Source organism: Amblyraja radiata, chromosome 19 (assembly GCF_010909765.2).
Source record: "Amblyraja radiata isolate CabotCenter1 chromosome 19, sAmbRad1.1.pri, whole genome shotgun sequence".
Taxonomy (NCBI): Eukaryota; Metazoa; Chordata; class Chondrichthyes; order Rajiformes; family Rajidae; genus Amblyraja; species Amblyraja radiata.
The window spans coordinates 4,276,874-4,304,550 of record NC_045974.1 but is presented as its reverse complement, the minus strand read 5'-3'; the positions used below and the strand labels follow the sequence as shown (position 1 = coordinate 4,304,550).

Here is a 27,677-nt window from a genome sequence, read left to right as displayed (position 1 = left end):
TTTCTGGCAAGGTAGAGGTTGTTTATTCCAGTATTCAAAGGATCATGAATGAAATACATAAAGGAATGTACTGCTCTTTCACGTTTAAAGATTGTACAAGTTATCTTCTCAGCAATAGGTGGCAACTGATGCGTCCTGCAACACTTATTATATCTACATCAAGATGATGGTTTCCAATTAAAAAAACACATTCCTTTAAATACACTTTACATTGCATTCGGGCCAGCAAATGTAGAATCACTTTTTGTGAAAATGGTAATTCGTTATAGAAGAATCTGCCCGTTTAGAAAATTAAAACTTCTGAATTCATATCACTCATAGCAAATAGAACAAGTAGTTATGGCCTGGATTCAGACCTCTACGCCCTCTCATATACAAAGGTATGCTTTGGCTAATAGACACTAGACAATAGGTACAGGAGTAGGCCATTTGGCCCTTCGAGCCAGCACTGCCATTCACTGTGATCGTGGCTGATCATCCACAATCAGTACCCCGTTCCTGCCTTCTCCCCCTATCCCCTGACTAGGCTATCTTTAAGAGGGCTATCTTTAAAAGCCCTATCTTGCTCTCTCTTGAAGGTATCCAGTGAGAGAAGAGCTCCCCACAAGGGCTGGAGTAACTGCGGGACAAGCAGCATCTCTGGAAGGAAGGGTGTGGTCTGAGATGCTGCACATTACTCTAACAGCAATAAGTCAAGGAACATCTCAAACCATGTCTATGCTGTAACTGCTTTGGCTGGCTGGAGTCAGACAGAAATAAGGAGAGGAAACGCAAAAGTTGATTTCAGTGAGTCAAGCAATAGAAAATGCATTTAATGCAGCATACAATTCTGTTGAAAGATTGAAATTTAGAAATCAATTCAGTGGTTCTGCAGCCTGAACACAAAGTGCAATCAAATGGGCACCATTGTAAATCCAATGAAATAGATGGCAAATACAAACAGCCAAGATAACATTATAGGTATAACTGCAGTTACCCAGTGAGGTTAGATGGGGGATGTTTAACAGCCCCCGGGTGTGTGCAAGACGGGGGGGGGGGGGGGGGAGAACGGTAAAGTGCACTCCTGGTTTAGGGGGGTGGTTTGGAGACGCTTTCTCCTAAACATACTGGATTTACATCCTGGATACTCAATGGCAGGAATTACATCCCAGACCCCCCCCCCCCCCCTTACACCCAGGCAACTATGCAATGGAGGTTGTATTCTATTCTGGATCTGGATGTAGTACGCTGAACAGCTCTAGGTAGAGCATCACTCAGCACTGGGCATTTTTAAAAAACATTTTATCAAGCCAATTAACCTACAAACCTGCACGTCTTTGGAGTCTTTGGAGTGTGGGAGGAAACCGAAGATATCGGTGAAAACCCACGCAGATCACGGGGAGAACGTACAAACTCCATACAGACAGTCAGGATCGAACCCGGGTCTCTGGCGCAGTATTTTGCTGTAAGGCAGCAACTCTACCGCTGCGCCACCATGACTGTCAACTACCGTCTACTGCCCACCGCACCCTCTCAATGGCCAAAGTGCCCTGCTCTCATCAGTTAAACATGCGAGGTTCAAAATAACATCTGGATGGTTCAATACTAGCATCAAATCAAGTAAAAAACACTGTTTGCAAAATTAAAATGGCAATTTTGCCCAAAATAGACAAATGACTGGAAGTGGAAATCATTTCAAACATATATGTTAGTGTTTCTGCATCTGCTAATTCTAATGCAATGATATAACCATGTTCATCACTGCAACATAGAAAACAATATGAAAAACTACCGCAAACACCCGTCTAAGCAATCAATGTAGACCGTTACCAGTAACAGCCGGACATAGTTTCATTATATTATACTTATAAAAGTTTAGAAAACATGTGTGGCCCAGCACTTTTCCCAAAAAAATCTTAAATATCTAAAAAGATTTAGAAAAAATTATTTCTGTTATTCAAGTTGGATAATAAAAAAAAGATCCACCACCTGGGTGGAGCGAAGGCAATGCTTGGTCAAGGCCAGCTTTGACGATCCAGCACCAGCCAGGGCTTAGAGCTGGTAAATCCTGTGGGCAATTGCCACTGCCAGCATGGCAACCACCAAGATCCCAAGCAGCCATTTCAGGGTGGCATTCTCCAGGGTAAGGGCAGTGGTCTGCAAAACAACAAGACAAATAAGCTCACATTAACAAACCTTAGACAGGCACAAAAACCCTCTCTCTTTGTTCTATTTAGTTTCAGTTTTTTAGTTTTAGAGATACAGCGCGGAAACAGGCCCACCGAGTCCTTATCGACCAGCCATCCCCACACATTAACACTATCCTACACACACAAGGGCCAATTTGCACATACACCAAGCCAATTAACCTACATACCTGTACGCCTTTGGCAGGTGGAAGGATACCGAAGATCTCGGAGAAAACCCACACAGGTCACGGGGAGAATGTACAAACTCAGTACAGACAGCACCCGTAGTCGGGATCGAACCCAGGTCTCTGGTGCTGTGAGGCGGCAACTCTACCGCTGCGCCACTGTGCCACCACAAAGTGTGTACCTTTATGACCATTTCCCTTTGTAAAGTAACGGCCCCACCTCCATTTGCTAATATGATATTGGTATTCTGGTGACCACATTGGATACTTAATAAAGGCAACTCAATATGTTTGTTCGACAGGATTCCCTCAAATCTAAACCTTTTCAACTCTGATATTTAACCCATGTTTACAACACGCTGTTTAGAATTAGTCCCACTCCCCCCCCCCCCCCCCCCCCCCCCAATTTCTCAATTGACAAACAAATGTGAGGCAGAATTTCAATCACCCGCATGTTGCTGATACCATGATGTGCACTCACCCAGCCTCCGCAATCTGCAACCCATCGAGTGATTTGATTCTTTGCTGGAATCTTTGCCACATGTTCTGTAACTCTGCCAAAAGATTCCATCAGTCCCCTACGATAGAAGTACCTCGCAGTCTTGTAGCCGAAACTCAGCAGAGTGATTGTTTGACGCCAGTTTATGTCGTTATCAAATAACCTGTGCGGTTGAAAATTGTTAACAAAACAAAACTGTTAAATATTTACATAAATCAGCATGAGACTATATTCTGCACTCTGTATCTTCCCCTTTGTGCCATCTATGATACTCGAGTTTGAATAGATTTGCATCTGATCTGTTTGGATAGCATGCAATAGACAATAGGTGCAGGAGTAAGCCATTCGGCCCTTCGAGCCAGCACCGCCATTCATTGTGATCATGGCTGCTCATCCCCAATCAGTACCCCGTTCCTGCCTTCTCCCCATATCCCCTGACTACACTATCTTTAAGAGCCCTATCTAGCTCTCTCTTGAAAGTATCCAGAGAACCGGCCTCCACCGCCCTCTGAGGCAGAGAACCAGACTCACAACTCTCTGTGAGAAAAAGCGTTTCCTCGTCTCTGTTCTAAATGGCTTACCCCTTATTTTTAAACTGTAGCCCCTGGTTCTGGACTCCCCCAACATTGGGACCATGGTTCCTGCCTCTAGCGCATCCAAACCCTTAATAATCTTATATGTTTCAATAAGATTAGAAGGCTAGTCACTCCTTGGTTCTTGGTTTCTTGGTCCTCCAAAATATTCCAAATGGAATTTAAACTGGAGGTGGTACTTCATGGTGGTACCCCATCTCCCCCCTCCCCCACACCTCCATCCCACTCCATTCTCTCAGCAGCTGTAGAACAGCTTTCCACTGTTCCCCAGGTCAAGTGACAATAATAAATGTAAACCTAAATGACACTGCATTAATATTAGTCATTAAATTATGTGGTTGTGCTTTAGAAAATAGTCTTTGTAAAAGACGCTTCCATATGATCTATGCAATGTTTTTAACATCATTCCATCGCCTTTAGTTATGTTTGAAGTTTTCTTAACAAAGTATGAAAATATGGAGTAATTAAGCACCACCGAGCAGCCCAATGGAGTATAAAGACTATGATACAGGAACGGAATGAGGCCGTTCAGCCCATCAAGTCTGCTCTGCCATTTGATCATGGCTAATCTATTGCAAGGTTGTGTTAGGATTGCATTATTGACAACTTAAGTTGTAAGAACTGCCTGACAACAAAAATGTTTTTCACTGTACCTCAGTAAATATGATGATATTAAACTAGACTAACGAGAGAAGCCATGGCTATGTTCAATTCTGAAGATATTGACGGATAAGCTGTAATACGAACCTTTCAGCAGCTCTGTGGATGGATTCGCACCCACATTGGAATGCGAGGGGAAGATAGATGCCGGCATCTTGGAATTGTCTGTTCTTTTGATGATTGAGCTCGTCTCCGATGATGGCCAACTGGTGCCCTATTTCCACCGAGGAACTGAGGAAATAACGTTCAAACGTACAATTTAAAAAATCCAAGCCTTCATATTACATCATATCATATCACAAAAAAACCTTTGGGTCCTAATGACCTTGAAGAAAAACCCATGGGCCAAACACCATTCACTTTCCTCCATATTCCCTCTTCCATTCATTGTTCTTTACTGACCCGTTCCATCCAGAACAAGATCTTCATCACCGGAATTAAAACACTTTAGAAGGATGAGAGGAAATCTCATTGAAACATATAAGGTTGTTAAGGGCTTGGACACGCTAGAGGCAGGACACATGTTCCCGATGTTGGGAGAGTCCAGAACCAGGGGCTACAGTTTAAGAATAAGGACTAAGCCATTTAGAACGGAGACAAGGAAACACTTTTTCTCACAGAGAGTGGTGGGTCTGTGGAATTCTCTGCCTCAGAGGGAGGTGGAGGCAGGTTGCTTTCAAGAGAGAGCTAGATAGGGCTCTTAAAAATAGCAGAGTCAGGGGATATGGGGAGAAGGCAGGAACGGGGTACTGATTGGGGATGATCAGCCATGATCACATTGAATGGCAGTGCTGGCTGGAAGGGCCAAATGGCCTACTCCTGCACCTATTGTCTATTGACTTCTGAAGCACCTCCACACATTATAACCACGACATATCTGAAGTCTCGTGCATTTTCACGAGAAAAAAAGTTCAGAGTCAACAAGTATCAATTATTAGTTTCAGACGCAAGATAATGCAGATGCACAAGGCTTTGTGCTCAGCTCTTTGAACTAATTTCTTCCAACCTCAGAGGGATAACACTGCTAAAGACAATGATAAGACACAAAGAGCTCGAGCAACACAGCGGCTCAGGCAGCACCTCTGGGAAAAAAAAGGGTGACTTTTTAGGTTGGGGCGCCTGATTAAAATGATTCTCTGTAATTGGTACCGAACTTTTGTGTTGAGAAACAGAACCCTTTTCCTAATATTTAAGAAGGAACTGCAGATGCTGGAAAATCGAACGTAGACAAAAATGCTGGAGAAACTCAGCGGGTGAGGCAGCATCTATGGAGCGAACAAAATAGGTGACGTTTCGGGTCCCGAAACGGCGCCTATTTCCTTCGCTCCATAGGTGCTGCCTCACCCGCTGAGTTTCTCCAGCAATTTTGTCTACCTTTTCCTAATACAATTCCCAGGCTCTGGGAGCGACGTTGAGGGACTTTGGAACAGAAGAGATTCACTACTAGAGAGACAGCAGAGCAAGATTCAGTGGGATGGGTTAGTTATGGGATGAGATTGGATAGGCTGGCCTGGTGTTCCCTGGTGCAAAGGAGGCTGAGGGATGACCTGACATGAGTATAAAAGATTATTAAAGGGGCATAACGGTACAAAATCAGTCGTTTTCCCATGATCGGGGTATCATAGGGCTTATGGTTAAGGTGACACTTAAATAGATAGGGCATAGAAGGATACAGTTGTAATGCTGGCATATGGGATCAGTGCTAATGGGCATAATGGTGGTCGTGAATGCATTGGCCCATTCTGTGCTGGACGGCCACATACCTGGCACATATCTGCAACGGGTCCACAACTGTTGCCACTCCAGTGTTGACATCCTCTTGTCCCTCGCTCCGATACCGGTTGTAGACATCATCCCGCAAACTCTCCTCCACTCCGTCAACCTCACTCAGCTCTGGATGTGGCAGAGAATTAAAAAAACATGAAACACGCAATTACCTCAAAGAGAGGCATCTCGGGAGAACATGGGTAGGCGACGTTTTGGGTCGAGACCCTTCTTCCTGACCTGCTGAGTTAATCCAGCACTTTGTTTCCATTAAGAATAAGGGAAAGGCCATTTAGAACGGAGATGAGGAAAATCTTTTTCACCCAGAGAGTTGTGAATCTGTGGAATTCCCTGCCTCAGAAGGCAGTGGAGGCCGATTCACTGGATGCTTTCAAGAGACAGTTAGATAGAGCTCTTAAAGATAGCAGGGTCAAGGGATATGGGGAGAAGGCAGGAACGGAGTACTGATTGTGAATGATCAGCCGTGATCACATTGAATGGTGGTGCTGGCTCAAAGAGCCGAATGGCCTACTCCTGCACCTATTATCTATTTAGATTTATTGTATTGGATAATTTACAGCTCAACAATTCAACCTCTGCTGACAACATTCATCCTGCAGACTAAGCCCCTTCCACCAGGGGTCACCTAGATCAATGCATTCATCATTGCACCTAGATCATTTCTGACACTGATTTCTCCCTCCGCACATACACGGCCTTTCCTGTATTTTGCATTTTTATTTATTATTGATTTACTGTTAAAGTATCACATCAGAAGTTCGCAGCGTGCCACAATTAATTTTATCTAAACAATAAAATTCACGCTTAAATTTAGACCTGAAACGTCACCTATTGCGTCACCTAAACGCCACGTGTTCTCCAGAGATGCTGCCTGACCTGCTGAGTTACTCCAGCATTTTGTGAAATTTATCTAAAACTTGACTAAGAACGTATTTTCATAAATTTGATCCAGGTCTGTCTTGCTTTGAATATGCACGTGAAATAAGATTATTCATAATATTCATAAAACTAATGCAGAAGTTAAGATAACAAAAAAGTTTATATTAATACAAAATTCAGATTTTTTTAAACAATTGTGAAAATAAGAATGCACAAATATAAAATTAAACATCAGAAAGACAACACATGATTACAGTCGAGCCATTGAGTGTACAGATACAGGATAATGGAGTGACATTTAATGCAAGGACCATGTTATTGTAGCCACTCTTACAAGATTACCCTTCCCTGGCTTTCTGACAATAATCGTGCGTTGTGCAGCCCAGCCCACAGATCTACCTCAAAACTGGGTCAAAACTGGTGCAAATATTCCAATTAATTGTGATGTTCACTATGGTCAAATACACACACGCACATACTAGAAACAAGGAACTGCAGAGGCTGGTTTACAAAAGAAGACACAACATTCTGGAGTAACTCAGCAGGCCAGGCAGCATCTGTGGAGAACATGGATAGGTGACGTTTCACAGGGTGCTGGAGTAACTCAGCGGGTCAGGCAGCATCTCTGGAGAACATGGATAGGTGACGTTTAGGGTCTGAACTCTTTTTAGTCTGAAGAACTGAATCAGTCTAAAGAAGGGTCCCAATTCAAAACATCACCTATCCATGTTCTCCACAGATGCTGCCCGACCCGCTGAGTTACTCCAGCACTCTGTGAAACGTCACCTATCTTTGTTCTCCACAGATGCTGCCTGACCCGCTGAGTTACTCCAGCACTCTGTGAAACGTCACCTATCCATGTTCTCCACAGATGCTGCCTGACCCGCTGAGTTACTCTAGCACTCTGTGAAACGTCACCTATCCATGTTCTCCACAGATGCTGCCTGACCCGCTGAGTTACTCCAGCACTCTGTGTCCTACCAGGCGATACTGAACTGAACATGGAATGTAAATAGCCAAGCCAAATTTACACAATGTAATCCTCCCCTCCAGGCACAAAGTGTTTGCTTGAAAACAAGCAAAACAGGCACTGTTAATGTAGTTATCTGCCATTTGTAACCATCTGTGTTCTTTTATTATCATTTATAAAGCTCCATTGAGCACTTACTATTTTGTTATGAGCATTTATCTCAGGAGAATATTACAATTACGTTTGCTGGTTGATTACCTTTTCCTTCACTTCTTGCCTTTAGCTCACTGTCAAACCTGCAGTATATTTTCCTTTAGAAAATAGGTGCAGGAGGAGGCCATTTGGCCTTTCGGAGAGAGAGAGAGAGAGAGAGAGAGAGAGAGAGAGAGAGAGAGAGAGAGAGAGAGAGAGAGAGAGAGAGAGAGAGAGCGCGTGTGAGCAGATGAGAGAGAGTGCACAAGGGAGCAGGAGTTGGGTCCATGACCTGCTTTGACCTGTTGGGGACCTGTGGTGACGCTGCAAAGTGCTCATACACAGAGATTGCTGGACACCCAGCGTTGCCACCTCACAGGCAACTCTACCTTCATGGTAAACACTCCATTTTACATTATAATATTGGTTTGTGTTTGAGACCCAAAACGTCACCCATTGTTTCTCTCCATAGATGCTGCCTCACCCGCTGAGTTACTCCAGCATTTTGTGTCTACCTTCGATTTATCTAGCACCTGCAGTACACAGGTTACATAGTGTTCGGTTCTACACCGGCCTGAGTGTCCACAAGAATGAATCACCGGTGTATACTTGTGAATACTGTTAGAAAGTCAATTTACCATCTGCTTCTTTCACCCAAGCAAGGAAAAAAAAGTCACATGCCCAAGGTATTTTCAAACCATTAATAAATAAAAGCTGGAAAAAACAACTTATTTCCTGTTACGATTGAAGATATTACATTCTCCTGCAAACTTCCCCGTGACCCACGTCATCGTGAAAGAAGAGTGTATGTTTGCAAGCGACTCTGTGGCTTGCTGTACTGTGTTTCACATGCACTCACACAATCGTTGGGAGATCACAGTACCCAGTGGCCATAACAACAACCAGACTGTGTAACACCTGTTAAATTAATCCACCACACCCCGCCAGACAAAAGAACAGTAGCCCAGGAGAAAATGCTTCAGACTAAATACACAAACAATAACCATGTAATCAGGAGCAACTGATAATGCACCAACAGAAAACGAAACCGCCTCATTGACTGATACGCTACTGGACAGCTTTCTTTTGTCAACAGAGTCAAGAGTGGAGACACAAGGAACTGCAGATGCTGGGATCTGTGCAAAACACTAAGTGCTGGAGTAGCTCAGAGGGTCGACCAGCATCTGTGGAGGGAATAAAAGGGTCCCAACCTGAAATGTTGCTTGTTCATTCCCACCAGAGATGTTGCCTGAACCACTGAGTTACACCACTACTTATTGCTCAACAGAAGTCACTTCTGCACATTTATCAAAAGGAAGAATAAAATAGTTTCCGTTTTAACAGTCTAAAGCAGCGTTTCTCAACCTTTTTACCCTTGCGGAACCCTTGAAATAATTTTCATGTCTCAGGGAACCCCAACATAAAAATTATTATATGTCTTTATTAATCTCTTTCTTTCTCTTTCATAAACTTAAAGTTCATAAGGCAAACATAATATATATTTCTGATAACTGGTTTAAGCAAAAAAAAAATGACGTGTGTTTTTCTCAAGTATATTGACAATAAAGCCACAGTATTAAATTGAAACAGCTACAACAGAACAGCTGTACATTAGTTTTACAGACCCACTTTGTATGCAAATTGATACACTAAAACATAACGACACTGTTACTTCCTGGAAAACGAAGTAAAGGGGTAATAGAAACATAGAAAATAGGTGAAGGAGTAGGCCATTCGGCCCTTCGAGCCTGCACCGCCATTCAATATGATCATGGCTGATCATCCAACTCAGTATCCTGTACCTGCTTTCTCTCCATACCCCCTGATCCCTTTAGCCACAAGGGCCACATCTAACTCCCTCTTAAATATAGCCAATGAACTAGCCTCAACTACCTTCTGTGGCAGAGAATTCCAGAGATTCGCCACTCTCTTGTGTAAATTTTTTTTTTCTCATCTCAGTCCTAAAAGATTTCCCCATTATCCTTAAACTGTGACCCCTTGTTCTGGACTTCCCCAACATCGGGAACAATCTCCCTGCATCTAGCCTGTCCAACCCCTTAAGAATTTTGTAAGTTTCTATAAGATCCCCCCTCAATCTTCTAAATTCTAGCGAGTACAAGCCGAGTCTATCCAGTCTTTCTTCATATGAAAGTCCTGCCATCCCAGGAATCAGTCTAGTGAACCTTCTCTGACCTCCCTCTATGGCAAGAATCTATCTGTTGGCTCAATTAATACAATTGGTAGACCTTTCCTAGCCAGAAATATCCTTTAATAATATAACCATGGGGAACCTCAGGGCACTGCCTTAACCCCAACATGTTCTCTACCTAAATCAAGGATCATAGGAACAGAAGCTGATGTTTGGCACAGTGAAAAATTTAGACTTCAGCTAAAAATTCAGTAAAAATTGATTCCCGATTTCACATTGCGTAAACAGCCCCATCACACTCGAGCTACAACTGCTGTGGAACAACGGGCTTTTAAAAAACAGCTGCTTATTATATCTTTCCCTCAGTGGTGCTCTGTGGCTTCTTCTTGTCGAGTCCACACACAAGATTAGAAGTTCTTCAGCCAGAGCTGAACACACTTCTCGGCATCTGCATGCAATGTCGTGTGCGTGATGGCGGTGGAAAGATGAGTGGAAACAGGGCCGCCACGTGAACACTCTTTCCTTCACCCCTGCTCTGCGGCAAAACAGAATCAAAGGACAAGGGGAGAAAGCAGGAACGGGGTACTGATTTTGGATGATCATATTGAATTGCCGGTGCTGGCTCAAAGGGCCGAATGGCCTACTCCTGCACCTATTGTCTATAAGAAGCTCTGTTCCAATTTCTACTGATATTGCACCTATTTTCTATGTTTCTGAAACCAATGGTACTGCACGATATTTCCGGGTTGACATTAACAGCCATTAACACAGTGATGAGTGTGTCGGCATATTGCAGTCAGAGGAGAATGATGTGATATTTACCCTTCACATGGAATAACATGTAATTTGATCACACCGCACCACACTGTGTTCCAATGCTATGTAAACAATGCTAAACTCTCGTCCACGCCCGTCATATTCGAAACTCCAAAATAGTTCTATTTATATCTTACTAGGCAGAGGCCATCTTTCAGGATTTATGGATCAGTGAGATAAACTAGTTAATGCCAACGAGAACCAGTGTTCAAAAAGTAAACAGTTTACATGTGATCTCCCCAGGGTGAACAGAACTGCCACCAAAAAATCGCAGACTGCTGGTTAGCCAAGGGAGGTGCTTTGGAGATTGTCACGGCAATCGTTTCTATTGACAGTGGGATCACAATACTTTATCAAACAATGCAACCCCCATTGATACGTTAATGCCATTGAAACCAGCCATGGAGCAGGTGGTGCCACTGTGATACCCAGGGCAAGGCACAGATCAATGCTTTTGTCAGAGACACAAGCAACTTCAGTTGCTGGGTTTATAGAAGGAGACTTAAACTAGGTTAATTCCAGGTTAATTCCCGGGATGGCGGGACTGACGTATGATGAAAGAATGGGTCGACTGGGCTTATATTCGCTGGCATTTAGAAGGATGAGAGGAGTGCTTATGGAAACATAAAAGGATTGGACAGGGTAGATGCTGGAAAAATGTTCCAGATGTTAGGGGAGTCCAGAGCCAGGGGTCATAATTTAAGAATGAGGGGTAGGCCATTTAGGAGGTAAAACATTTTCACCCATGGAGTTGTGAATCTGTGGAATTCTCTGCCACAGAAGGCAGTGGAGGCCAATCCACTAGATATGTTCAAGAGAGAGTTAGATTTAGCTCTTAGTGCTGAGGGAATCAAGGGATATGGGGAAAAAGCCGGAATGGGGTATTGATTTTGGATGATCAGCCATGATCATATTAAATGGCGTTGCTGGCTCGAAGGGCCTGCTCCTGCATCTACTTTCTATGTTTCTATGAAATGCACAGACTTTACTTTTGACATTAGAGATGCAGCGTGGAAACAGGCCCTTTGGCCCGAGTCCATGCCAACCAGTGATCACCCCATACACTAACACTATCCTACGCACAAGGGATTATTTTACCATTTTTACCAAAGCCAATTAACCTACAAACCTGCACATCTTTGGAATGTGGGAGGAAACCAGAGAACCTGGGGAAAACGTACAAACCCCATACAGACAGCACCTGTAGTTAGGATCAAAGCCGGGTCTCTGGCACTGTAAGGCAGCAACTCTACTGCGGTGTTACTGTGCTGCCCTGAAGTGCTGGAGTAACTCAGCAGGTCAGGCAGCATCTCTGGAGGGCATGGATAGACGATGTTTCAGGTCAGGGCCCTTCTTCAGACTCTTACAATGCTTGTGTTAATCAGCCTTCACTGAAATGAATGAGGTAAGGGCAGGCATTAAGCAGCCATTTCCAGCATTAACACGTCGTCAAGGACATGACCCTGACAGACACTATGTAGCTCCACGACAGGTTTAAAGAAGGGTCCCGAATCAAAACGTCACCTGTACCTTCCCTCCACAGCTGCTGCCTGACACAACTTGGTGCGTATATTTAAATTAATACACGTTTCGTGTGATGGGTTTCTGGGAGTAATTTTGGAATAAGTCTGGCACACTGGACACAAATATTGTGCTCTATTAGTTAAAGAAGTAACTGCCTGTATAGTTGCCAGACCACCTGCTGGAACACGATGAGAACAATGGGCCACAAACCGGGCCTTGGCACATATCCACTTCCTATCTGTACGGGCACAACAGCAGGAAGCTACCGAAAGGGGCAAAGGTTTATGCACTCAAATAAAAAAAATATTCCTTTGAAATAAAATAATTAAATTAAACATTTATGATTCTACCTGATAATAATAAACACCCCACAGCCTGAAAGCCTTCAGTTAATCAGTAAACGAGACAGCATAAATATATGTCGATAAAGGCTCAGAGTTCAAACTCCAAGATTGTTTGAATATTGATGCAAATGTCGGCAGATGCACAGAACTCCTGGGAAGGTTCAACTGTCACATGTTTATTGAAGGGCAGGTCCTGTGCGGAGTATTTGTTTGCTCCCAGGCACTTGCTGGCTTTCTGCAGATTTGACACTCATTATATATTCAGTACTTTAGTTTAGAGATACAGCGTGGAAGCAGGCCCTTCGACCCACCGATTCCGCACTGACCAGCGATCCCTGTGCACTATCACTATCCTACACACCTGGGGAAAACCCATGCAGTCACAGGGAGAATGTACAAACGCCATACAAACAGCACCCACCCATAGTCAGGATCGTACCCTGGTCTCTGGCGCTGTAAAAGCCCTGTCTCACGGTACGAGTTCAGTCCAAGAGCTCTCCCGAGTTTAAAAAATCAAACTCGTGGTAAGCACGAAGAATGAACGTAGCGGGTACGTCGGAGCTCGGGGATGTCTCTTAGCGCTAACGGTAGGTACTCGGGAAGACTCGCTAACGGCAGGTAAGCACGGGAAGACTCATTAAGATTTTTCAACACAATGAAAAATGTCCACGAGAGCCCCGAGTACGGACGAGCGGCCATTACCGTAAATCTCCGAGTAGGAATCAGGGCAAACTCGGGAGAGCTCTTGGAATGAACTCGTACCGTGGGACAGGGGTTTTAGGCAGCAACTTTAGCACTGCACCAAGTCAACCTTGGATCTTCACTCCTTCCCTGTCAATATTTGTACACATGCAATGAACTCCAATTATTGCTCACTTCAAGTCACTTACAATATTGTGTACAAACAAACTGCAGATGCTGGTTTACACTGAAGACTCCTTCTGAAGTAGGGTTTCAACCCAAAATTTCACCTATTCCATTTCTCCACAGATGCTGCCTTACTCCAGCATTTTGTCTATATTCACAAAATATTTTTGCTTGTAAAGAACCACAACACCAGAAGGGTCTCGACACGAAACGTCACCCACTCCTTCGCTCCATAGATGCCGCCTCACCCGCTGAGTTTCCCTAGCATTTTTGTCTACCTTCGATTTTTCCAGCATCTGCAGTTCTTTCTTAAAGGGGTTGGACACGCTAGATGCAGGAAGATTATTCCTGATTTTGGGGAAGTCCAGAACTAGGGGTCGCAGTTTAAGGATAAGATGGAAGTCTTTCAGGACCGAGATGAGAAAATCATTTTTTACACAGAGATTGGTGAATCTGTGGAATTCTCTGCCACAGAAGGTAGTTGAGGCCAGTTCATTGGCTATATTTAAGAGGGAGATAGATGTGGCCCTTGTGGCTAAAGGGATCAGGGGGTATGGAGAGAAGGCAGGGATGGGATACCGAGTTGGATGATCAGCCATGATCATATCGAATGGCGGTGCAGGCTCAAAGGGCCGAATGGCCTACTCCTGCACCTATGTTCTATGTTTCTAAACACAACACCAGCATGAATCTCTTTGGATAAAGACACTGTCAGTCACCAAATTAAATGCCCTAATCTACCCTTAGAAGGGGGGCACAATGGCACAGCTGGTAGAGCCACTGTCTCACAGCATCAGAGACCCGGGTTTGATCCTGACCTCAGGTGCTGTCTGTGAGGTGTTTGTTCCTTCTCTCTGTGACCTCCGGGTGCTCTGGTTTCCTCCCACATCCCAAAGACGTGCGGGTTTGTAGGTTGATTAGCCCTCTGTAAATTGCCCCTAGTGTGTAGGGAGCGGAAGTAAAAGTGGGATAACATAGAATTGGAGTGAAGGGGCGATTTCCATGCTATCAATGACAAAAACCTGCACATGTATCATTCCTCTGGCACCAAACACACAAGACATTTAGAACTCCTTCAGGCATTGTAAAAACTATCTATAACAGGAAATTATCTAAGTGGAGGTACAGGGTGCCATTCGGCCCATCATGACTGTGCTAGGTTCCAAACCAAAGATTGTTTAACAGCTTTGCCTATATTTATCCCATAGCTCTGTAAATCTTTCTCGCTCAATATGATTCCCTTCAAAAGTTATTCAAGCAGCGTTCAATTCAAGTTATTCAATTCCACCCTCCTAGTTGTTTAACTGATAACAACCGCCTAAGAAGAATATGTAGTAGAAAATCCTGTAATACAGCGGATTATGATAGTAATGCAAAAATAAAAAGCACAGGCTCAAAATGCCCTCATCAGCAAGGCCATACAAAGCAGCAGGTCTAAGTGTGAGCATTATACAAGGAGCTGGAATAAACTACGCATGATAACAAGAGGAGTGGAGTATAGGAGCAAAGAGGCCCTTCTGCATTTGTACAAGGCCCAAGTGAGACCAGACTTGGTGTGCAGTTTTGGTCTCCAAATTTGAGGAAGGACATTCTTGCTATTGAGGGAGTGCAGTGTAGGTTCACCAGGTTAATTCCCGGGATGGTGGGACAGTCATATGTTGATAGAATGGAGCGGCTGGGCTTGTATACTCTGGAATGTAGAAGGATGAGAGGAGATCTTATTGAAACATATAAGATTATTCAGAGTTTGGACACGCTAGAGGGAGGAAACATGTTCCAGATGTTGGGGGAAGTCCAGAACCAGGGGCCACAGTTTAAAAATATGGGGTAAGCCATTTAGAACGGAGACAAGGAAACACTTTTTCACACAGAGTTGTGAGTCTGTGGAATTCTCTGTTGGAGGCCGGTTCTCTGGATGCTTTCAAGAGAGTTAGATAGAGCTCTTAAAGATAGCGGAGTCAAGGGATAAGGGGAGAAGGCAGGAAAGGGGTACTGATTATGAATGATCAGGCATGATCACATTGAATGGCGGTGCTGGCTCGAAGGGTCAAATGTCCTACTCCTGCATCTATTGTCTATTGAAAATAGCTGAAAAATATTCCACATCCAGCTAGCCACATCCCCCTACTTACACTGTTGACTGTGTAGGTTAGTTTAGAGATACAGTGCGGAAACAGGCCCTTCGGCCCACTGTGTCCGTGTCGACCAGCGATCCCCACACACTAACACACAATAGGGACAATTTACGATTTTACCAAGCCAAATAGCCTACAAATCTGTCCGCCTTAAGTGTTTGGGAAACCAGAGAAAACTCACATAGGTCATGGGGAGAACCACAATACCAGCATGAACAGGCAGCACCCGTAGTAAGGATTGAACCTGGGTCTCTGGTGCTGTTAAGCAGCAGCTTTACTGCTGCGCCACCATGCCGTCTGTTATATTGTCAAAAAACAAACTCAAACATTCAGAAATGTTCAAATACTAATAAAATAAAAATTAAACGATTTGTACATTAAAAAGTGAAACAAAAATCAACATAAAAACACTAAAACTTAAAAGACATGCAAGTTACTAAAGGATCCCGACGTAAACATGTTCTCCAAAGATGCTGCCCAACACGCTGAGTTCCTCCAGCACTTTGTGTCTATTTGTTTGTAAACCAGCATCTGCAGTTCTGTATTAACTGTTTTTTTTCTTTCTACAGATGCTGATTTACTGACTGGGTTCTTCGAGCAATTCTGTTTTTGCCTGTGATTAAAATCTCTTCGACTAACATAGTAGCATTTTCATAGCAGAGCTCAAGTGAGTCAGCCTAAAATATTTGTGTACAGATGTAATTTAAATTCACCACCTTCTGAGCCTCGGGTGAGAGAGAGGCATCAATTTAGTCATGATGACATGGCATTAATAAACTGCCTTTCAATGCAATATAGATTGAAGGCAAGATAAGCATTACAGCTTACACATTTCTACCACAACATCCAACAGTGTTATGCAATTGATAATCGAGTTTTCCAAGTGTGAAACTCAATAATGATGTTACCAGACGCTGTCCTCTGCAAATCTAACTGGGCATTTCCTGGCTCATCCACTGTCCATTCCCCACGCACTTCTTTCAGGGGTGACCAATGCTCCCAACACCCCACCCCAAGGTCACTTCAATCTGCCTGACCTTACGATCAACCTCCCCCCCCCACCCTTCCTGACACCCCCACTCGCCCCAGATGGAGTTTGTACGTTCTCCCTGGAGTTTGTACGTTCTTCCCGTGTGTTTTCTCCGAGAACTTCGGTTTCCTCTCACTCCAAAGACGTACAGGTTTGTAGGTTAATTAGCTTGATAAATGTAAAAATTGTCCAGTATAAAATTGTCCAGTGCTGAGTGATGATCTACCTAGAGCTTTTCAGCATACTGCATCTAGATCTAGACTGAAGGAGGCCCCTCAGAACTGTGACCACTCCCGTGGCTTGAGACACCAAGCACTGATCCAGAATCACCCCGTGTTCATCCCTGATCCCCAGATCCTGACAACTCAATCCCAGGCTTGGTTTAATTTAGTTTAGTTTATTATTATCGTCGCGTGCACTGAGATACATTGAAAAGCTTTTGTTTGCATGCTATCCAGTCAAAGAAAGTGGCGGCGCTGTGATACAGCTGCGGCTCGCCTGCAGTCTGTCTGTTTTTACTTTTTGTGTTGTTTTTTTTGTCTAGTTTAGTAATTTTTTTGGTTATTAGGTGGTGTTATGTGTGTGGGGGGAGGGTGAAACAGAGCTTGCTGTCTCTCCCTTTGGGGGAATGCGACTTTTTTGTCGTATCCCCCTTCTCTTCCCCCGTCTGCGCTGAGGCCTAATGGCGGAGCTGGCGGCCTCCAACCTGCGACCGACCTCGAGGGTCCGGAGGTAGAGCCAGCCAGGACTCACCAACGCGAGGCTGGCCGTCTTCGAGCTGTGGCGACGTCCGGGTAGCGGCACGACTCGGCGCTCCGGTGAGGGCGGACGGCGCGGGGCTGAGACACTCCTGTGTGAGCGGCACGGCTACCGGCTGGAAGGCGCTCCCGTGTGAGCAGCCCGGTGCGGGGCTGAGACACTCTCGTGTGAGCGGCACGGCTATCGGCTGGAAGGCGCTCCGGTGAGGGCGGACCGGCTCCCGGCTGGAAGGTGCTCCCGTGGGGGCAGCCCGGTGCGGGGCCGAGACGCTGCCTTGTGGGCGGCCCGGTGCGGGGCGGAGACGGTGCTCCGGCAGCTGAGGCGGCGGCGACCTGGATCCGGGGCTCGGCCGCGGGCCAGTGGAGGACAATGTCGGGAGCTCGCAGGTCACAGGCTGGTGCCTGTTTTCCGGAGCACCCTTTGCAACAACTGCTTCCGCTGGACTGGAGGGCGGCAGCTTCGACCACCCCCGGGCCGCGGAGCTTGAACCGTGGGACTGATACCATCGCCCGGTGGGGTATCGCCTCGGCGCAGAGGGAGAAGAGGAGGGAAGAGACAGTAACTCTAAGACTTTTGCCTCCATCACAGTGAGGAGGTGTTTGGTGAACTCACTGTGGTGGATGTTAATTTGTGTTTATTGTGTTTTGTTATTATTACATGTATGGCTGCAGGCAACAGCATTTCGTTCAGACCGAAAGGTCTGAATGACAAATAAAGGATTCAATTCAATTCAAGAAAAGGCGATCCATGAATCCAATGAAGTCAGCCATAGTGCTCAGATAAAGGATACAACATTTAGCGCAAAGATATAACAATGCAGTCCGATAAAAGGGAGCTCAAAGTGAGGTAGATGGGAGGTCAGGACCGCACTTCAGCTGATGAGAGGACCATTCAGTTGCAACAAAAGACTTTCCTGAATCTGGAGATTTGCATTTGCAAACTTCTGTACCTCTTGCCTGATGGGAGAAGAGGGAGTGACCGGGGTGAGACTGGTCCTTAATTATGCTGGTGGCCTTGCCGAGGCAGCGTGAGGTGTGGATGGAATGAGTGGAAGGGAGGTTGGTTTGTCCTAAGGTCTGGACCGCGTCCACAACTCTGCGATTTCTTGCGGTCTTTCCAGATTCTCCCACCCACCCGACTCCTGACCACAGGCTTGATCCAGACCACCTTCCCTCTCCAACCTAGTCCTTCCTGACATTATTTTCCCACTTACAAAATATACCTATTTATCACCACCTCTCCCTCTCCTCCCCATGTCCCCAGCCCCAGTCTTGGGCAGCCTAACATTCAATGAAAAGATGCATTACTGGCTCATTTAATACCCCACTGCATTGCCAATCCAACAAGTCCATTATGATGCAAGAATGTCTACCCTGACTGTGTTATGTTTATGAACTGTTGATTAATTGTATAGATATGTAGTTAATGTTTGCACAACAGGGGTACCCCTGACACGGGCTCTAAAGGATACAATCGTCCACACAAACCACCTGCGTACAATAGCAACCAACACTTCATAGCATTTGCATACATAACTATGACTCTCTGGCACCCATTCACATCCCACCCTCCTCCTTGGAGTGATGAACAGCTCCAGATAACTCAGTCACATAAGTCTTTAGAACTGGCACAGTGGCACTGTTTCTGCCTTGCAGCGTCAGACACCCAGACTAGGGGTGTTGTCTTTTCGGAGTTTGTGCGTTCTCCCTGTGCCCATGTGGGTTTTCTCCAGGTGCCCTGGTGTTCTCCCACATCAAAAAAGGTGTGCAGGATTGTAGTTCAGCTTTGTTCGTTGTCACGTGTGCCGAGGTACAGTGAAAAGCTTTTGTTGCGTGCTAGCCAGTCAACGGGAAGACAATCATGCCACCCACAGTGTACAGATACATGTGGGTTAATTGGCTTCAGTAAATTGTCCCTAGTGTGTAGGATGGAACTAGATTAAGGGCCATTGTTGGTCGGCATGGACTGTGTGGGCAGAAGGGCCTGTTTCCATGCTGTATCTCGAAACTAAACTAAAAGCTAAAGCATCCAAGATAAGCAGACTGTAATTGTCAACAAAAATAAATCTTTCCCTAATGTTTCCAGTAGCCTTTGAAGTGACAGATTAGTCAGTAAATGACCAGTACAGAAAACTGATCAGAATACAGAAAACCAATACACAATACATGAAGTACAGTACGTGGTTGCTTCTCACAGATTTAGTTTTGTTTAAAATATAGTGCACTAATTAATGCAAATAAAAAACAAATGTGAACCAAATCCTGGCAGCAGCAAGTCCAAGGATCGTGTGCCCAGGTTCCCTATCTGAACATTAAGTCAGCTCACATTAAAGTAAACATTGCATTTTACGAGACCTGATGCCTGCAATAAATGGCTGGAAGAACTCAGCGGATCGAGCAGGTTCTCTGGAAGCTAAAGGCGGGCGATGCTTCGGGTCGAGACCCTGCATCAAGACCCAAAACGTCAACCACCACCATGCCTCCAGAGATGTTGCCTGGCCCACGGAGTTCCAGCTGTTGCTCCAGTTTGCAACATCTGCAGTCTCCTGTCTATAATTTTGTACATGACCTAAATTCACTTTAGATTGAACAGCTGGCCAAGGCCAACAGCAGCCAGCTTCGATAGACAAGTTTCAATTTAGTTTATTGTCACGTGTACCGAGGTACAGTGAAAAGCTTTTGTTGCATGCTAACCAAAGAGTGGAAAGACAATACATGATTATGACTGATCCATTTACAGTGTATAGATGCATGATAAGCGAATAAAGTTTAGTGCAAGGTAAAGCCGGTAAAGTCCGATCAAGGATAGTCCAAGGGTCACCAATGAGGTAGATCGTTGTTCAGGGCTGCTCTCTGGTTGTCATAGGGTCATGTGCTAGGATCAGAATTAGGCCATTCAGCCCGCAAGTCTACTCCGCCACTAACCCTCCTAACCCCATTGTCCTGCCTTCTTCCCATAACCAGACACCTGTACTAATCAAGAATCTATCTATCCCTGCCTTAAATATATCCACTGACTTGGCCTCCACAGCCTTCAGTGGCAAAGAATTCAACAGATGCACCACCCTTAGACTAAAGAAATTCCTCCTCATCTCCTCCCTGAAAGAACATCCTTTAACTCAGAGGCTATGACCTCTAATCCTAAACTCTCCCACTAGTGGAAACATCCTCTCCACATCCACTCTATCCAAGCCTTTCACTATTGTGTACGTTTCAACGAGGTCCCCCCCCCATTCTTCTAAACTCAAACGCTCATCATCATATGTTAACCTACTTATTCTTGGGATTATTCTTGTAAACCTCCACTCTTGTAAACGCTCCAGAGCCAGCACATCCTTCCTCAGATATGGTGCCCAAAATTGCTCCCAATATAATTAGCGGTTGTGGTAGGATGATTCAGTTAGTCATGTTTCATTGGGCAAAACTGGTCACTTTACTGACCTGAAGTGGAATAATTAATGGCAATCTAACAATGCATGTGTTTGACAATACACTTTGTGCAGATTTTATAAATATATTTTCAAGATTGGAGGCAATGCATCAAAAGCTGTAATAACAACAGAAAATGCTGCATATATTGAGACGGTTAGAAGAAACAAAGTGAAGATATTATTTCAGACCCTTCATTATCATAGAGAAAAAAGATTAGGTTGCAGAGAGGACGGGGCAAAGGGTATATCGCTGTTAGGGTTGGGCCAGGGTGACCTTGTTTGTGGAGTTTTCACTGAAGTTGTCGGGATTCAACAACATCTCTGATACATTTTGGAGCTTTGCATGTCTTTGTTAGTTTTCCCTCTCTACAATTGCACATAGAAACATAGAAAATAGGTGCAGGAGGAGGCCATTCGGCCCTTCGAGCCAGCACCGCCATTCATTGTGATCATGGCTGATCGTCCCCGATCAATAACCCGTGCCTGCCTTCTCCCCATATCTCTTGACTCCACTAGCCCCTAGAGCTCTATCTAACTCTCTCTTAAATCCATCCAGTGACTTGGCCTCTACTCCCCTCTGTGGCAGGGAATTCCATAAATTCACAACTCTCTGGGTGAAAACGTTTTTTCTCGCCTCAGTCTTAAATGAGTCTCAGTCTCTAAGTGGCCCCTGGTTCTGGACTCGCCCAACATTGGGAACATTTTTCCTGCATCTAGCTTGTCCAGTCCTTTAATAATTTTATATGTTTCGATAAGATCCCCCTCATCCTTCTAAATTTCCAGTGAATACAAGCCTAGTCTTTTCAATTTTAGACTTGTTAATGGATTTACCAGATAACTCTCTTTCCAGAGATGCTGCTTGATCTGCTGAGTTTTTGTTATTTCACATTTCCACTGTCTACACTTTATGACTTGCAAACCAGCACTTACTCTCATTGAGTGATCCTGAAACTTTGACAATCTGAAACCTTGACCTGAGATATTTTAATCACCGTGTACTGTTGATATAGACACCAAAGGATCAATTGGAAATGCCTGCCAGCTATCCATTTGCATCAAATGGAGACAAACCTGCATCAGTCTCGCTGTTCTTCTCTTCACGGGCTGAACATGACCTGCATGAATCACCACTGTTTCCAGATGCCATTATAAAGTAGTTCTGTTAGAAGGATGAAACACATTGTTGAAATAAATAATAGTTTTAAAATGTTTTCATTCTTTTTAAATCAACGTCAGATTGCCCGAGTATTTCAATGCCTTCTTCCTATTTTCAGAAATAGAATTACCTGTGTGGAATTGGCTCCAATTCCAATTAAGACCATACCACATAGGAGCAGTGTTAGGCCATTCAGCCCATCGGTCTACTACGTCATTCGATCATAGCAGATCTATTTTCCCCTTTCGCCCTTGATGGGTGTCAGAGGTTATGGGGAGAAGGCATGAGAATGGAGTTAGGAGGGACAGATAGATCAGCTACGATTGAATGGCAGAGTAGACTTGATGGGCCGAATGGCTTAATTCTGCTCCTATCACTTATGTTCCCCATTCTCCTGCCTTCTTCCCTTAACCTTGGCTCCCTTACTAATCAAGATCAAAACAGATGCCAGACATGCCAGCAGTGCCGAGGAAGACATTTCTCTTCCCAAATCGGACTGAAAGATCGACAGGCCACCATTCTACTGTTGATCAAGCTGGGGGCAGAGATATCAAAGAACAGGCTGGTGCAAGCAGAACACCAGCTCCATGTCTGTGCCGGCCACAAGTTTCACACCTGTTTTCAGGCCAGGATTTGTCCGCACCTTCCTCCCCTGACCACGAGCCTGTTTGCACCAGCCAAAATAATAAAAATGAACTGCAGATGCTGGTTTATATGAAAGATAGACAGTCTTATGGGTCCAAACCCGTAACATCATCTGTCCATTTTCTCCAGAGATGCTGCCTGTCCCACTGAGTTACTCCAACATTTTGTGTCTCTCTTCACTAGATCCCTCCCTGGGGTGATAGGGTCATGGGTGTGGTCCCACATCACTGGGTCCCCATCACGAGTGGTCACGTCACCTGCCCAGAGTGTGTGGTGTTCATATCCTCTCTCCCCACCTGCAACACAGGGTGAGAGGGAGGTGGCAACTGGATTCATGCCGGCACCAATGGGTGGGATCATGATCAGTTCACATCAGCAAACCTGGAGCTGGACAGGGGCTGGGGGGGGAGTCTAGAGATGAGGGGGGGGGGGAGTCTAGAGATGAGGGGGGGAGGGGGGAGTCTAGAGATGGGGGGGAGTCTAGAGATTGGGGGGGGGGGGGGAGTCTAGAGATGGGGAGTCTAGAGATGGGGGGGGGGGTTCTAGAGATGGGGGGGGAGTCTAGAGATGGGGGGGGGGAAGTCTAGAGATGGGGGGGGTAGTCTAGAGATGGGGGGGGGAAGTCTAGAGATGGGGGGGGGGGGGGGAGTCTAGAGATGGGGGGATGGTCCAATCGTGGGATCATCACTGACACCCCTCCAACCCTGGAAGAATTTCTAACCACCCTCACTTCCAGACCCTGGGATCACCCTGATCCCCACTATCACCCCTCCCTCCCCCTTGCCTCATCCCTCCCCCCCCCCCCCCCCACATCCCATCTCATCCCTCCCCCCATCCCCAACACTCCCACCCCCTCCCCAGACCCTGTGATCACCCTGATCCCCTCCCCCCCCCCCCAACCGCTCTGAGACCATCTCTGAACCCACCCGGGGGACATTGTCCGCCGCTGCCCTTGTGGTGGTGGCGGCGGGAAGGCCCGGCCCTCTCCCTCCCCCCTCACTCACTCCCCCCCGGTCTCTTACCCTCAGGCCTCCCTCGGATCTCTTACTCTCTTCAGTCGGGGTCGCGACAGCCGCCCTGCGGGTGGAAACACAAAGCTGAGGTTAGTGTGGGCTGCGGCGGGTCGGTGTGCGGGGACGGGGGGGGGGACGGGGGGGGGGGGGGGCTCGGGGTTGGCGGGGTTTGAGCGGACAGCTCCGCACTCACAGCAGCGTCACTCCGTCCCGCGCTCCACCTGCTGCTGTTGCTGCTGCCGCGCCTGCGCACACGGCGGGCTGCTCCCCCAGGGAGGGGCCGAGCGGCCGGCGCCAACGGCGACCAATCAGCACCAGGTCACCTGGGGAGGGCTGGAGGAGCAGCACCAAAGTTTATAGAGGATATATAGCTCAAAATATAGAGGATATATATATATATATGTATATATAGCTCCTTTATAATTTTTGAGCAGCACCAGAGAGAGAGAGTGAGTTAGATGCAGGTACAGCAGGCAGTGAAGAAAGCGAATGGCATGTTGGCCTTTATAACAAGAGGAATCGAATGGAAACACAGAAAATAGGTGCAGGAGGAGGCCATTCGGCCCTTCGAGCCAGCACCGCTTTTTAAAGTAGCTCTTTCTTCCCAATAACCCTTTCTGGCTTAAGCCCTCCCTTCACCACCTCCAGTTTAAATTCCATTTGGAATATTTTGGAGGACCAAGAAACCAAGAAAGAAACCGCCATTGATTCATTGTGATCATGGCTGATCACAATATAGGAGCAAAGAGGCCCTTCTACAGTTGTACAGAGCCCTAGTGAGACCACACCTGGAGTATTGTGTGCAGTTTTGGGTCCCCTAATTTGAGGAAGGACATTCTTGCTATTGAGGGCTCCCAGCGTAGGTTTACAAAGTTAATTCCCGGGATGGCGGGACTGTCATATGCTGAGAGAATGGAGCAGCTGGGCTTGTACACGCTGGAGTTTAGAAGGATGAGAGGGTATCTTATTGAAACATATAAGATTGTTAAGGGCTTGGACACGCTAGAGGCAGGAAACATGTTCCCGATGTTGGGGGAGACCAGAACCAGGGGCCACAGTTTAAGAATAAGGAGTAAGCCATTTGGAACGGAGACGAGGAAACACTTTTTCCTCACAGAGTGATGAGTCTGTGGAATTCTCTGCCTCAGAGGGCGGTGGAGGCGGGTTCTTTGGATGCTTTCAAGAGAGAACTAGATAGGGCTTTTAAAAATAGCGGAGTCAGGGGATATGGGGAGAAGGCAGGAACGGGGTACTGATTGGGGATGATCAACCATGATCACATTGAATGGCAGTGCTGGCTCGAAGGGCCGAATGGCCTACTCCTGCACCTATTGTCTATTGTCTATAGAGCTCTTAAAGATAGCGGAGTCAGGGGATATGGGGAGAAGGCAGGGACGGGGTACTGATTGGGGATGATCAGCCATGATCACATTGAATGGCGGTGCTGGCTCGAAGGGCCGAATGGCCTACTCCAGCACCTATTGTCTACTGTCTATTGTCACCTCATCCTCTGCTTGGGAAGCTTACAATCCATGACCATTGAATTTCTCAACTTCCAGTAATATCCACCACCTCTACTCCCTCATCCATGGGCACTCTCATTTCTTCCACCACCATCGGTGCCCAGCTCCATTCAACCCCCTTCCCACATTCGTTAGGGCGGGCACAGTGGGTAGAGCTGCTTCCTCACAACAACAGAGACCCAGGTTTGATCATGACCGGATGCTGTCTGTGAGGAGTAGGGGTGGGGAACCTTTTCATGTTGGAATGCCACATTTAGTTAGCTGCAATCTAATAAGGCCACATCCAAAAAACTTCAATTAGATATACTTCAAAATGTACATTATTTTGTAAAAATCTAACTACTATGTACTAACTTTAAGAAAATGAAGAAAAAAAATTGTGACCTTAAGGGCATCTTGATTTGGGTTAGGTAGGAGAATGTAGATTCACAGCAACAAGTGGTTGAAAAGCAAGAAAGCATTTTTTGTGCATGTTGCCGAAGACATGGGTATTCCATTGCATTTTTCCATATTTCAATCGGATCTTTCTTAGCGTCAAATAAGGATTTTAAAATGTCATCTTCTGAGAGCTCAATCAATTCCATCTGTAGTTCTTTAGGAGCCTTGGAGACATCAACTAGGTGAGGTTGAAATGCTAATTTCAGTGTGAAGTCATGATTCTCAGTGAACCTTTCATTGTATTCTTTAATTAATAAGTCTATAACAGCTGCGTATTCTTCAAATGATTCGCATTAATCTTCCTGCTCATCAATGACCTGCGCTAACTGGGGAAAATGTTCATCCGAAATTTCTTTTTGAAGAAGTGTTATGAAAAAATATTGCTTATTTTCGAAATGCTTGGATTTTTTGCCACATATCATATATAGACTTAGTTTTACCTTGCAAAGAAACATTCAAGTCATTTTGCTTTGACATGATATCACACAGAAAGGGGAGGAATATTTTGTTGGATCTTCTTTTACTCTTTGGTATTTTAAATACGTTCTTTTTAAGATTAAAATAAAAATAATAAAAGACGAACAAAAACATATTAATAAAAATAAAAGGATTTGTTCTACAAAATTTGGATTCATTCAAAAGGCCGCACTTATTGGCCTGGAAGGCCGCAGGTTCCCCACCCCAGTTGTAGAGTTTACACCAAAGATGCGGTTTACACATTCTCCCTGTGACCATTGCGGGATTTCTCCGGGTCCTCAGGTTTCGTCCCACATCCCAAAGACATGCGGGTTTGTAGGTTAATTTGCCCTCTGTGAATTGCCCCCAGTGTGCAGGGAGTGGATGTGAAAGTGAGATAACACAAAAAAAAACTATTTTGAATAGGTGGTTGATGGTCTTTGTGGGCCAAAGGGCCTGTTTCCATGTTGAATTGAATTTCAATTGAATCGAATATGAACCAAAATCTCCCATTCCCCTTAGCCCCCCCCCCCCTTTCCCCCCCCCCCCCTTCCCCCCCCTTCCCTTCAACCCATATCCCTCCCTCCGCTTTCCCTATCACTCCTTTCTCCTTATCTGACACCATTTTGTCTCATTCTGTCTCTTGCTCATCTCCAGCCTCTGTCACGTACCCCACCCATCTACCATTCACCCCTCTCCCCTTCATCTGTATACACCTATCACTTGCCAGGCTTTGCCCCGAGACCCGCTTCTTTTTCCAGCTTTCTTCCCCCTGAAGGGTCCCGTCCTGAAATGCCACCTATCCTTTCCCTCCACAGATGCTGCCTGACCCGCGGAGTTCTTCCAGCACTTTGTGTGTTGCTCAAGATTCCAGCATGTGTGGTGTCTGGTGAATCTACAACCAGTCATCAATGCTCAGTGTTGGCCCACTTGTTCTCCGGCACTTGGTGCTTTTTGCAACAACTTCCCTACCACATGCCCTTTGCTGCCACTCTGCCTAGCGAGTCAGAATTAATAAAGTAGGTGGGGAAGTGGTGTGATTCCACCACCAGTCACATCGTCCAGTCTAACCTCCCACTTGGCCTTGCCACAGGGACCACTCTCTTCACGACACCCTGGCCCGTTCTTCCCACCCCTCCCTGTCACTTTAGGAGGTTTCATACCTGTCCCCTCCCCCTCTTTTCTCACCACAACCCGGGTACATAAACAACCTTTACAAGTCTCCTTCTTCTTCTTGCCTATGGCGTGCACAGCCTAAAGTTGTAGGACAACTTGTTCTATTTGACCTTATTTGATTGTGCACGTCAGGTTGATTGCATTCGTCGAAACAGGGCGGACCATGTGAAGGTTGCAATCTCCCTCCCCACCTTTCCAAGTGAGGAAGAGGTTCACCAGCATCTTTTCAAATCTGCTCAGCACCTTTTCCAACGTGGCTTCCTCTACAGTGGAGAAATCAGCCAT

At 45.6% G+C, this 27,677-nt stretch overlaps 1 protein-coding gene across 1 annotated transcript; it reads right to left on the bottom strand.

Annotated features, from left to right (window-relative positions):
* LOC116984250 (bcl-2 homologous antagonist/killer-like) lies at positions 1–27,677 on the bottom strand. Its single transcript, XM_033038367.1, has 8 exons — positions 27,584–27,677; positions 23,993–24,122; positions 23,809–23,863; positions 22,057–22,144; positions 5,869–5,998; positions 4,193–4,336; positions 2,835–3,015; positions 1–2,136 (listed from the first exon to the last, which is right to left on the bottom strand). The coding sequence occupies exons 1-8, from the start codon at positions 27,675–27,677 to the stop codon at positions 2,032–2,034; spliced, it is 927 nt and encodes a 308-aa protein (XP_032894258.1). The 3' UTR covers positions 1–2,031.

What these genes read in the sequence shown, in the direction of transcription:
- LOC116984250 (XM_033038367.1), bottom strand. Translation starts at nt 27,677, where the DNA reads ATGGCTGATTTCTCCACTGTAGAGGAAGCCACGTTGGAAAAGGTGCTG. An exon ending in CCTCTTCCTCACTTGGAAAG is followed by an intron (nt 24,123 to 27,583) that starts GTGGGGAGGGAG and finishes AGCCCTCCCCAG; the next exon opens with GTGACCTGGTGCTGATTGGT. An exon ending in CGGGACGGAGTGACGCTGCT is followed by an intron (nt 23,864 to 23,992) that starts GTGAGTGCGGAG and finishes TTCCACCCGCAG; the next exon opens with GGCGGCTGTCGCGACCCCGA.